The sequence below is a fragment of the Uloborus diversus genome, chromosome 9, assembly GCF_026930045.1.
Source record: "Uloborus diversus isolate 005 chromosome 9, Udiv.v.3.1, whole genome shotgun sequence".
Taxonomy (NCBI): domain Eukaryota; kingdom Metazoa; phylum Arthropoda; class Arachnida; order Araneae; family Uloboridae; genus Uloborus; species Uloborus diversus.
The window spans coordinates 118,363,387-118,377,024 of NC_072739.1; the positions used below are offsets into that span (position 1 = coordinate 118,363,387).

Sequence of the window (13,638 nt, forward strand, 5' to 3'; positions counted from 1 at the left end):
CTTGATTTTTTTTTTTTTTTTTGGTGAGTAGAGGTGGAACCCTTATTATTGTTTACTTTTTTCATGGAGCCCTGGATTTTTCTTTACACAATGTAATCTACTATCAGTAATATTAAATGTTAGAATATTTTAATGCATTTTTCATGCAAAAAAAAAATTATAATAGTTCACATGGATATTAAAAAAAATTTTTACAGCTTTTTATCTTATTTAATGAAGTTCTGACTTTAATAATTCATGTTTTAGATATTTCAAGGTAGACCCAGTCCCATTCATCTTGAACTATGGAGATTCAACTATATTTCTGTTCTTGGATTAGTCACATATATATCCATATTTTTGTAATGAGACGAGGTTAAATTTAACATAATATTTGACTTTAATATTTAACTGAAAGTCTGGGAAAAGTTTGGATATATACAAACTAAATAATAATCAGGGTTGGCAAAAACCCGGGTTTTTTAAAAAAAAGCCCATGGACCCAGGGTTTTTTGGAGTTTTTTAAATAAAACCCAAAAAAAACCAACTAGAGCTGGGTTTTTTAAAAGAAATGTGGGTTTTTTGTCTTTTTTAGGGAAAATATAGGGTACTTGTCGCATATTGTAGCGTAAGTATATGGACAAAGCGCAAAAATTGTCTTGAGGTAAAAAACGCTGGAAAACTAGTTAAAATTCAGCGTTTTCTGAAGAAAAGTATGAAAGACGACAAAACCCAAGAATGGTGAAGTTTCAGATTTTTTAGTTTCCATGATTACCAACAGTTAAGGCAAAGTTACTTCTTGAGTGATAAAATCTATTGTTCGTTTTAAATTACTACATATTTTTTTTTTTTTTTTACTTTATTGTATTTCATTTTGTTATGCAAAACTACTGTAGAACCTCAAGTAGTTTAAATCCCTATTTACTGAATTCCAGCTTAATCAAGACATTTCTTTGAATTTTATGTTGCCTGCTTTTTTTATTTCTGTGTACAGAGTAAGAAATATTAAACTTTTTCGTAAGATAATGAAAATACTGTACATCCTATTCTGTTTTCTGTCCAACCATTTGTAAAATCTGGAAATTTCTAAAAGAAATATAACTTGTTACAGTCGAATCCTGCTACAACGCGATCCGACTTACACGAAATGGCTATAACGTGATTTTTTTCTCGGTAAAGAATTTTATTCTTAACGCGAATTCTTCACCGACACACAACACGAAAATTTTCCGAAGGGAATCGCTTTTTTTTTCCGTGAATGGACCTTCATCCCTTCGGCATCACTGAGAGCGGAAGTTCCCAACATCGCTTATACAAATAACTACTCCGCATTTTCCATTTATTTTTTTCATTCTATATGGGAAAGTTGATGAAATACAATGACACCTAAGAGCGCTGTTTCATTTAAAGTTTGTGATGATAGGAGGAAACAGAGAAAGTTTCAACAACTGTAGTGTATTTGTTTTTTTTTTTACTACATAATGTACGTACCGTAGTGGTTTATTTTACGCCTTTCTATCCCATTGATCATTCATTTTGTGCATCGTAGCATTTTTTTTATGTTAAATAAAACTGTTTTTTTAAAATAAAATAAATAAAAATTCAATTTTTTATTTAAGAAACAGTAATGTATAATTAAGAAATGGTTTTTAACAGTTTGAGGTGGTGTTTACAAGTGTCTTTAATCGTATGGGTATGTTTATAAAAGTTTTTACACATTCCCTATTTCTACAACGCAAAATTTCAACTTACGCGAAGGGTCTTGGAACGCATCCCTCGCGAAAGTCGGGACTCGACTGTAATTCGAGATTTGTGACGTGTTGGGTTGCAGAAAATAATTCACATGAAAGCTTTTTAGCTAGAGTAGTTTCCTCTGTACAAATCACAAATATTGAGAAAATCAAACGTGACAGGACTTAGTCAAGATAATTTGAGTTATTTATTGACCAGTTAAAGAAAAAAGTTAAATATATTTATTTAAAATCTTTGAAGTATTTTTTTTAATGCTGTTAAGAGTTAAGAAATACTATTAAAGTTCAAAATTCATTTTTTATGTCCATTGTCTGTGGTGAAGAACAAATAAAATAGAAGTTTGAATTGTAAAAGTATTTAAATTAATTAATTAAAAAAAAAAACTTCCCAGAAAATTTAAAAAAACCCAAAAGTGGGTTAAGTAATGGGTTTTTTTAAATGGGTTTTTTCAAAAAAAAACCATTGGGTCCAGTCCGGCCAACCCTGATAATAATCCATGATCGGTAATATGAGTAAAAATAACTTTGTGAAGCAAAGTTACCATTATCTACGCCTTGTTATAGCATTTTTTTATGCGGCCAGTTTTTACTAGCCGTTGCCCCAACTGTCGCTTTTATTCATAGATAACACCCAAGCTTTCTGAGTATGATGAAAATTAGAACTGGGCCTGAACATCAGTCCCCCCCCCCCCCCTAACTAAACTGACAACTCGGCAAAATTGTTTCAGAAAATGTGGCTGACCAAGGTTCTGACCTCGAAGGCCAGCGGTCCAGAACACAAATCAAATTTCACAAGTAAATTTCACATCAAAAGTATTTTATTCTTTTCTAAATAACATGGGGAAATTAATCCGTTATATTAAAAGAACTGTAAAATGATAAAAACATTGGCAGCAAATCTGCAGCAGGAATATTTTACAGAAAATATTTTTACTATTTTAAATTATAAAATATTTTTAAATACATTTCTGTTTATTTACCAGAATCGTTAAATAAAAGATTAAGCCCATTTGGAAATTTCAACAGTAGCGATCATCATTGTACATGCGAAACGATTTACTTATTTCGACAGCAATCAGCTTTGTTTCAGTTTGAATGAAACGAAATGTAACGAAGAAATTCAATGCTTAAAGATGGTGTACTTTTTGTATAAAAATTCCAGTGAAAAAAAAAAACATTTTTTAGTTCATTAATTAACTTACATAGTTTTTTGAGAAACATATTCCTAGTTCGCCGTAATCTGGTGCATAAGCTAAACTAAGAAGGGGGAAATGAAGATCAGCCCCTGCCGAACCATATCAGCCCCCTTTTGATCCAGATATGTTTGACGATGGTAAGTTAAGCAACTGAAACAATAATTTAATAAAATAATAGCAAACTTCGAAATTATGTCTAAAGTAACAACGAATAGAAAATAATTGTGGTAACAAAAACAGTTAAATCGAACATTTGTGAACACAAAACTATTGTCCGTCGATTTCAAATATCACTGACTGAAAAAGAGAGTCAGCACCCCGCAGTGTAAGCTCTCAACACCCCTTCAGTGAATAGAAAGAGAAACACCCCCTTGGTCAGCGGCTGTCCCTCACAAAATTTGGAACAGGGGAAAGCACAGTCAGAATTTTACATCGCGGCCGTTTTTAGAGTAGTTTTCAGGTGGCAGAATTTTACGTCGCAGCCGTTCTCGAAGTAGAATTTTCATGGCGAAATTTTCCGACACGGCCGCTCTTCGATTCATCGCTGGGTGAAGGAATTTTACGTCATGGCCGCTTTAAGGGGTAAGGCTTCAATTTCTACAAATTTCCGCAAGGTCCCCTGTACCGTTTTTCCCCTAACATCACCAAAAACCGTCTAAAATTGTGTTTTTAAAATTACAAGTTTAAAAATTCAGAGATTTGATGAGCAAATCAATCAAAGTGATGGGATTTTTTTTAGCCTGTGCCTCTCCCTATCCTTAACTATTTTCTCGTTGCGCCACTGTTGTGTGTTGTATGTACGTATGTGCATATATTGTTACAAGATAATTTTTTTAATTCAAAAAATGTCTTCCCATTGTTACACAGAAGTTGAAACTTTTTTTAAATTATACTGCTCACATATTAAAGAATTCAATATTTTTTGTTTTTTTCTGCATAAAAATTCTGAATCTGGCCCATGGGGGCCTGCAGAATCATATGCAGAAAGATACACCCTTGTTCACTAGGAATTTTTTTAAACTAGGTTTTTATTTAATTTTAGTTTTTTTTTTTATTTTTTTTATTTTTTTTTTTTTTTTAAGTTTAGTTTTTCTTTATATTTTATTTGTTTTAAAGCAAATACTGAGATGTATTTTCGTCCGTGTTAAAGTTATTTAATTTATAAATTTTACATGTTTCTCTGAGCACAATATTTTTGCAGTTTTGTAGTTTGGCCTTGCTTAAAATAAAAATTTTACTCATTCAAAATATTAAGTTATAAGATTAAAAATAATATTTCTTCTCAAATTTGTTTATTCATTTTGAAAATTCGGGGGAGAGGGGAGTGCCTCCATCTTACCGTACTTGATATAAACGTGAGATCAATAATTTTGTAGCTTTTCCTTACCTGATAAATTAAATTTTATTTTTGAAAGTCGGGCAGCGAAAGTACTCCACCCTGCCGGCAATCATGGATATGAACATGAGATTAATGTCTTTTGTGATTTATTTAGTAGTTTATGTATTTTATAGCTTGTCCTTTGTTTAAAATGAATTTAAATTTATTTTTTGTCCACAAATAATTATTTTAAGAAAGTTTAAGTATTAAAAGAATATTTTTAAAAAAATCTTTTTTTTTTTTTTTTTTTTTTTTTCAAAGCCGTGGGGAGGGGGGAGGCGCACCCATGATCTGGCCCCCTCACTTTTCAAGGCACGAGCCGCCACTGTAAAGCAGCAATCATAATTGTGGCCAGAAAACCTTTTTGGTCTTTAACTTATGATATTTTTGTCAATACTTGCTGTAACCTGGAATTTTTTGCATTGTTATACTTGTGTAAAACTTTTTTTTTTTCTTTTCAGGGGACATGTCTTTCGAAGGCGATGTCACTGAAACTAAAGTTCTGTTAAGTACAAACAAGTGTGATGGCATGCCAAGAGAAAAAGTATTTTTATTTAGCCGGTAAATATGTTTAAAATATAATCTACTCTACTTTTATTGTTTTATTAACCCCCGACATAAAAAGAGAGGGTTATAGTTTAACCTGTGTTGTGTATCTGTGTGGTTTTCTGTAGGATCTTAACTGCTAAAGGGATGCATTTTTTCACTAGTTTACTAGTAATAAACGTTTTTAAATAAATAAGAAATACATCACAATTTTCTGTACTAGTGTATGAAAAAGTTTTTTGTAAGCGAGGTTCTTAGAAAGGGGTTAGTTTTTGTACTAACTTTGGTATTTGCACTCTTGAAACCATTTTAGTGTCAGTAAAATAAATAAATCAATGAACTGATAGATTTTGTGCTGTCTACTACTATGTAGAAATTTCCAGAATAGGTATTCGGTGTGTCCCCCACTTTGTTATGTAGTAACCATTTGCTCTAATATGCTTTGATTTTCCATACAATAAAAAATTGCATCGGTATTCCTTTTCAGTGTTCAGTTGGAGGGTCAATCTACATCTAATCAGCACAATTTGGAACAATTTTACGACATATACCCTGACAGAACTTGATTATACTTGGTGCATCAAGACATTTCACCTATTTATGAATGAAAAATGATCTTCGTTACTTTTTAATAAATAATTAATTGAAATTTTTATAAAAAGTGCTCTAGTTTGATACAATTAATTGCCTTTATCTCTGAAACTAAAAGTGACATGAGTTTGAAACTAGCTTTGTTTTCAAACTCTTTGAATCAACTTCAATTTGATATGCAACTAGATAAAATTTTGAAAAAAATTATAAAATTGCTTTGCTTTTCTCTCACTAAGGACGGATACAAGGGAAGGGCGATAGCCCCTCCCTTGAGCGACCCTGCATTGGCATTTTTTTTAAATTGAAGTTCTAACACGCATCACATTTTTGACGACATTAAGGAAAGAGGAGGGGTTTGAATCTCTCACCCGGAAACTTTTCATAATTAAAGTTCCATAAAAGAGCAATTTTAAACAACCTTCGGTCATGTTTTGAAACATTCTCCAAAGTTGTCTACAAAGTTGAAGCTCCGAAACGCAAGTTTAGCACACCCCCTTCAATAGGAATCTAAAGGAAACGACTCGAGGACCTCCTTGGAAAAATCTCTATATTGTAGTTTTGTAAGATAAAAATGTTGCCCCCCCCCCTCCAAGATGCGTAAATCAATGGTAAGTTAAAAATAAACCGCCCCCTCCTTGAACAGTTTCTGGATCTGCCCTTGTCTCTCACACCTCCTTAATTTTATTTTAGGATCTTGATGAGATCAGGTGTTGCAGGAAGGACAAGTGTCATATATAGAGGGAGGTGAAGTAAATTGGAGCGCGGGGCACATTGGACCGGTCTCAATTATTTTAATACTATTAATATTTTTAATTTTCTTTTATGACCAACAAATAGCACCTATGGCCCTACAAACCCTATAATAAAATCACATAGTACAGGTATACTGAACAAATTTTATTCCAGAAAGTTATTTCAGTAGTCTTGAGTAATTTTCAAAAAACTGTAATTTTATTTTTTTTTCCATGGTTTTCACCAAGATTGCAGTAAAAAAATTGAACTCCTTTCTTTCAATAACTTCCTTTACGTTAATAATAATTGGCAATTTTTTCATTTTTTGTCAAAAAGCAAAAAAATATGACATCGCTTTTGTAGACCAAGAAGGTGGTATAGGTTGCTCTACTCTTTACATTGCATTGCACCCCGAAGCCCCCCGTGCCTACCGCGTTTTCAGTTTACCAGTTTTAGATGCCCAAAATGACTCGGACAAATGGGGCCACAGGAACAGTTCAACCCCGACTCGACCTCATGGGAAAAGACGCGCTTTTGTCGAGAGTCTGAAACCAAGAACATAGCTGTGTGAGCATAGCCAGGTGTGATTACAAATGGTCCACTCTTTTGTGGGGCACTTCGGAACGGACCAACCTACCCCACACAATTTAGAAACTTTTTTTCTCTTAAATCTCAACAATTCTAATAATATTCTATGATTTTTCTTTTGATTTAAAAAAAAAATAATTGTGTATTAATGGTGAATGTGCTTATTGCTGTTTTTAAATAAAGATGATTTATCAAAAAATCAATTTAATATGTTATATTGATATTTAAACTTAATATTTTTCAGAGGATAAGGTAGTTACAAAGTTTAATAGTATTTATCACTAAAATTATAACAGATGTTGTTCAAGTTATGCGGTTCAACGTGCCCCACCAGGCGGACCAACGCACCCCACCCGGGGGGTGCGTTGGTCCACTTTAAAAGGTTCCGTAGAAAAATTAATATAAAAAAGTTTATCAATTCAACACTTCCAAAAAAATCTGTGGGGTTGAAAAGTGTTTACTGAAGCTTATTGTAGAAAATCAGACTGATTATTAAATTTTTTGATGAGATAAAAAATGATAAGTAAGAAAGCGGACCAACGTGCCCCACCTCCCCTTATGAGAAAATATGGAATAATGTTCTGAATTGGGTCAATCCATGTAAAATCAACAAGGCACTTAACCTGACCATCTCCAGATTTCATGAAGCTTTCAGAAATCTTACTCTCTGACATATTAAACTTAGGTATAATTTAAAAAAAAAATCTATTAGTCAAATATAATAGTAAATAGTTTTTTTAATTTGTTAAAAGGCACTTTTACTTGCTGCCACTGCTTGAAAAAGTTTAGCTAAAATTATATGGGAACTACAGAGTTTTATAGCTGATTTTAAATTGAAGTCCCAATTATCTGTGAAATATGATGGCACAGTAACTGTGGATAAGCGGCAAACTGCGAATAATACGAATATTATATAAAAAAAACCATACTAGTGTATAAAATAGCTAAAAAAACATGAAGGAAACTCACACATGCATTTGAATTAGAGCTAAAAAGGATAACATTAAGTGTAAAAAAATATATGTTAAAGCTAAAGCTCATTACTGCAAACAGTATATTTGCAAAGGCATGCAAGTCAGGCTAACAGTTTTACTGACAGTTTAAGAACCTTATTTTATTAATCAGTAGCACTGAACGTCGGATTGACATCATGAAGAAATTTTCGTCCTTGACGGAAATGTGAAAAGGCTCCCAGGTGATCCCACCACCGAGTTTTGGGGAGTTTACTGTTAAGCATTTTTATTAGGTTTACAACTTAAGTAATTTGCAAAAAAAAAAAAAAGTTTGATAAGATGTCTGAAAGCAGAATACAACTGAATTTGTGATTTGCGTCACGAACAGAAATTTTCTATAGAAATTCTACAATTTCTGCAGATTTCTTGAAATTAGAAGAAAATCTAACTTTCCCACAAATTCCTCTTATTTGGCAAAAACTCGGGAAAAATGTTTTCAGGAACTTCAGATTTACTTTAAACTGGATAAAATCTACAGATTTTGAAAAATTTGAGTCGTTAGTTAGGAGATGTTTGTAGAAAATCTGCAGAAATTCTATAGATTAACACAGAGAGTCGTCTTTTTTTGTGTACTAAATTTCTCAAGCTATATGCTTGTGTGTAATATTTATGAAAAAATTGCAATGATTTTCGAACACATTTCGAGTAAGAGCCCTTTTTCAAAAGTTGTTTTTTAAAAAGTGGCCGGAAAATCAGGCGAACATTTACCTGTTTTCTGGATCCCAGGTAAAGGGTTCTGTATTGTATTGCAATAAATGATATAGTGTTTTCAGAGATTAAATAATTTCACATTCACCTCCAAATAAAATTCAATTCTACAGTTGTTTAATTATTTCATGTAAACAAGTGATATCTTATTTTCATAGGATGAGTACTGGCTCTGAAATAACTGCAGATGTGACGTCCACCGTTAATCACTCTATCATCCCTGATGATATGAGTGATCCATCTTCGTCATTGGATAGTCCTAGTTTTGAAGATGCTGATCTTCTTAGTTCATCCAATGTTGCAGATGTTACTGCACAACTTGCTGCAGCTGGTAAGTGCACTTTTATTGTCCTCAAAAAAGAGCGTGCTAAATTGTTTATAGTTATTAAAATCAAACTTTCATTAAATACAGTCGAACCTCCATATATCAAACTTCCACATGTCAAAATTTTCTATGTATTGAAATCCCAGCAAATTTCTATGTTCATTACATAGAAAAATTGTTTCTATATAACAAAAAAATCTCTATATATCGAAAAAAACTGTTTCATGAAAAATGAAGGTTATCGGAGAAAATTATGTTCACTAAAGGTTGCTACGAAATTCACAAATAATCTGGGGTTCAGGGGCGTGTAGATAGGTCGTTGTTCCGTTCTGGAGTGCTTACATTCCCTCAATTTTATTTCTAATCTTAGTTGTAACTAGTAACACTGTAAAATCAGTTTCAAGCTATTCCTTTTGTCTGTTGATTATCATTCCTAATCTTTTTAGCTTCAGTAAAAATCATTCAACTTAAGTAGATTGATTTTTTACTTATCTCTTGATTACTTCATAAAGAATGAAGATGTCTGAAGGTGCAAAAATGTAATATCTGTTAATTTTATAGTGGTTAACTTCCATTTAATCCAATGCTCATTTAAATAAGAAATTGGGTTTCATGCACGAAAATTAGCTTTAATTTTAATGTTTTAGATTTTTTAATTGTAGATCTTAAAATGCAGATTTTACTAGGGTGTCCCCCCAAGAGTGTCAAAGACCCTCTCCAGCCCCGTCAAATTCTATGAAGCCCCATTAGCCAAAGTAATTCCCAATAAGAATAAAATACTTTTTATGTACCTGTAAAGATGTTGATGGTGTAGTGGTGCCTCCAGACGATGCCTCCTCCCCCTCCCAATTTTATGGGGCACTTCCCCCCCCCCCAGAAGTACCATCTCCCAATAATGAGATTTGAATCCTTTTTAAACATCTATAAGAATTTCAATGGTACTTTCTACTATGAGCCATTAACCCCCCCCCCCCCTCCTCCCCGGCCAGGGTCGGCACCCTTGCTTCAGCTATTATAACGTATTAGAATAAATTGCGAAATATTAAATTGAAAAAAATGACCAATGCTTGTTCCAGGGGTCTGTCCAGGATTTTTCACAAGGTCCGTTTTTTGTGGAAAATCAAATAATTTTGTGAAAAATGAAATAATTTTGTGAAAAATCAAAAAATTTCGCAAAAAAAAAAGATTTTTTTGTTAAAACGAAATTTTAGAATTTAGAGATGGCACAAACTGCATCAATTAAACTTAAAGTTGTGTGTTTTCCTCTTCTATGTCGAGAAAAGCACTGGAGTGTTTTTCTGATATTTGGCGGGGGGGGGGGGGGGGCATCGCTCTCTCAAGTATCAATATTCATCTACCATTCTACATTATGTTAAATTATACTAGAAATATTTCTGTACAGTATTTAAAATAATTGTAACAAAAAAATAAATAAAATAAAATAAAATTCAGAATAGGGGGTTCAGCATTTAACTTTTTGACCCAAACACTCTTAAAAAGCACAGAATTTCGTTAAAAACTTATAAATTCCGTGACTTTAACAAAAATAAAAAGATATTTTAATTGTTTACCTCTTAACAAAGCGATCAAAAATTCGAAAAATCGGATTCCCATAGCGGATGCAAAGAGATCGCAATTCTCAAAGTGAAGGCATCAAAAGTATAAAAACGGCTTGTAAAAGAAATGTTTTTGATAAAATTATTTTTAAATTGCATTTTAGAGTCCTATGATAAACATTTCATTAATATCTGTGGACACAGTTGATGCAAAAAAAATAAATAAATAAATAAATAAAAATTAATTTGAATTTTGACATCTGAAATTCAAATTATGTTTTTCGCAATCACAAGTGTGTGTGTGTGTGTGTGTGTGTAGGCGTGTGTGTTTGTGCCTGTGTGCAGGTATGAGTGTGTGGGCAGTTGTGTGTATGAGTGTTTGTGGTGGGGGGGGGGGGGGGAGTGTGTATGTGTGTGTAGGCATGAGTGTGTGGGTAGTTGTGTGTAGGTGTGTGTGTATGTGTAGGTGTCTGTATGTGTATGTGTGTTGGTGTATGTATGTGTATGTGTGTAGGTGTATGTATGTGTTTGTAATAATGTAGGTGTATGTATGCGTGTGTATGTGTTTGTTTTCACGTGCGTGGATGTATGCGTGTAAGTGTAGGATATTGACGCAACCTGGAGACGACTTTCGCTATAGGAGCAGCATCGTGAGGTGGCTGGTCCACGGTGATGGTGCGGAGGGTGGCGGTGAGAAAATAAAATGATAGGACATCAAAACAGTCAAATGAAAGCAATAAACAATCATGATTGCTCAAAAAAATAAATAAATAAAATAAACCATCAGCATTTTTATTTTTGACTCATAACAGAAAATGAAATTTTGCTTTAAGAACTTGAAATGAGAATTCTAACAGAAATAAAGAGACTTTTCATTTATTTGCATCCTAATAAAGCGAAGTTAGCTTGAAAAAAGAACAAAATATGATTCTCATATCGGATGTTAAAAGATTGCATTTTTCAAAATGTAGACATCTAAAGAAAAAAAACGGTAATTAAAAGAGTTAAAAGTTATTTAAAGTTAATCATCCTTGTTAGCATCGAAAAAACAAAACCCATATACTTTTCTCCTAAAATAACAGTTAAACATCGCACCCGCACCCACTGTAAAAACGCAAATATTGACAAGCTGGCAAAATAATGAGAATATCTTCTAATCAAGTCGTTATAAAGGTTCAACGCCAGACTCTAAGTGGTGATAATTTTGAAGTTGGTAACCCTATCTGAAGCTATCATATTTTTTCCTCACCCTTACTATCCCTTTGTAGTTCTAAGTTCATTTGGCAGATATATATTATTATTATTGTTTATTAAATCATGAGAGGAGAAAAGTGCTTACCAATGCCTTTTCAATAAAGTTTACAACAACACCGCTGCTAATTAGCTGTGATAAAACAAACAACCATTATATTTATTTGGCAGTAGCAATTATTTATCGCTTGCAGGCGCTTGCTTGCAGGAGCATCGCATTGCAAGAGTGCCGATTTTTTTTTTTTTTCAAAATTAGTTGATTTTGTATACGCTGATCCCTCTAATTTGATTTAAAGAAAGGTTCCAAAAATTATCGGTTTATACACAGAAATATGCGGTTTATACACAGAAATATGCGTTATTTTGCTTTCAGATTTGCTCTTTCAATAAACAATTTGTGATAGATCCGATCTTGTTTATCAGAATTTTGTGAAGGGTCCGTTTTGTTTGATCGGGATTTTGTGAAAGGTCCGTTTTGTTTGATCGGGATTTTGTGAAAGGTCCGTTTTGGTTGATCGGATTTTTGTGAAGGGTCCGTTAACGGACCCAAATATCCTCTGGCCAGACCCCTGTGTTCTATCCAGAAACTGTAGCTAGGAATGAACGAAATTTTACTCTTTTTTTTTTTCAACCTAACTTCACTTCATATGGAGGCAAATAAATGAAAAGTCTATTAAAAACCATCATTTCAAGATTTTAAAACGAAATTCTGTTTTTGTTTATCAGTCAAAAACTTAAATGCTGAATAGATGGTTAAATTTTAGCTTTGCTGCAACTGTGTTTATAGATATTAATGATCGGTTTATCATTGGTTTCTAAAATGCCATTCTAAAACAATTTTTTAAAAAATAATTCTGTTATGAGCCTTTTTTATACTTTTGGAGTCTTCACTTTGAGAATTGCGATCTCTTTGCATCGCTTTGAAAACTGAACTTTTCGAATTGTTGATGTTTAGTACGCTTTTTTAAGAGGTAAACAAATAAATTCTTCTTTTATTTTTACTGAAATCATGAAATTTAGAAGCTTTAAATGAAATTCTGAGAGTTTTAAGACTTTCAAGAGTTAAATGCTCAACCAGTACTTCATTTTTATCTTATTTTTTTTGTTTCAATTATTCAATTTAAATTTATATTATTAACGGAAAAAAAGAAAAAATATCACAAAAACACCCACTTTGAAATTTTGTTTTACAATCCCCCCCCCCCCCCCACACACACACAAAATTATTTGATTTTTTACAAAATGAGTTGATTTTTCACAAATAAAATGGACCCTGTGAAAAATCCTGGACAGACCCCTGTTCAATAGCCAACGCATATTTGCAAATGTTAGGTGCCCACCAAGGACAGAGGGGTGGGTGGTCATCAGATTGCACCAGTGAGACTTAGGGGGAGGTAATTTGCGAAAGATTTTTGTCTCAGTTTTTGGGGTGAGGAGGGAGGTCTCGTTCTTGAGAGGGGAGTGCTTCAGAGAATTTAGAGAATTGCACCATCGTCTTTGGGAGGGGGGGGGGGTCCTGCCTTATTTCAAAAATCATTATTTTAAAAAAAACTCTTTTATTTTTTAAATTGAAACCACGCTCAAAATTTTGCAGACACATTATGAAGTTCTAAAAGCTTGTCGCAGACAGCTACAAAACTTTTTGCCACTATGTTCTGAACTAATTTTGGAGTAAAAATTGCAAGAGTCTAAAAAATCTATTACCGACACAGAAAAAGGGAACTATAAAGTTTTGCCAGTTGTGAAGTTAAGGTTGTATAATGCAGTATAGTTAAATTTAGAAAAACATATTCTTTTGTAGAAATGCAAAATTTACTATGTAAAATCAACTGATTTTAATGCTGACTATTAAGGTTTTTTAATTTTTAACAGTTTAGTTTTTATTGCTACAAAGTCATGTTTTTTACTTTAAACTTTAGTTTACTTTTTATTTTTTTAGTCATAACGGAAAATTGAATGCATAAGTACCCAAATCACTTGACTAAAGTGTGAAATAAAAAACGTAAACTTACTTGTGGAAGAAA

The 13,638-nt window shown here is 32.7% G+C and overlaps 1 protein-coding gene across 1 annotated transcript in view; it reads left to right on the top strand.

The window, feature by feature from the left end:
• LOC129229242 (DNA-binding protein P3A2-like) overlaps positions 1-13,638 on the top strand; it is a 62,387-nt gene that overhangs the window by 15,530 nt on the left and 33,219 nt on the right. Inside the window, 2 exon segments of the mRNA XM_054863507.1 lie at positions 4,766-4,865; positions 8,641-8,813. Coding sequence (XP_054719482.1) covers positions 4,766-4,865; positions 8,641-8,813 — 273 coding nt within the window.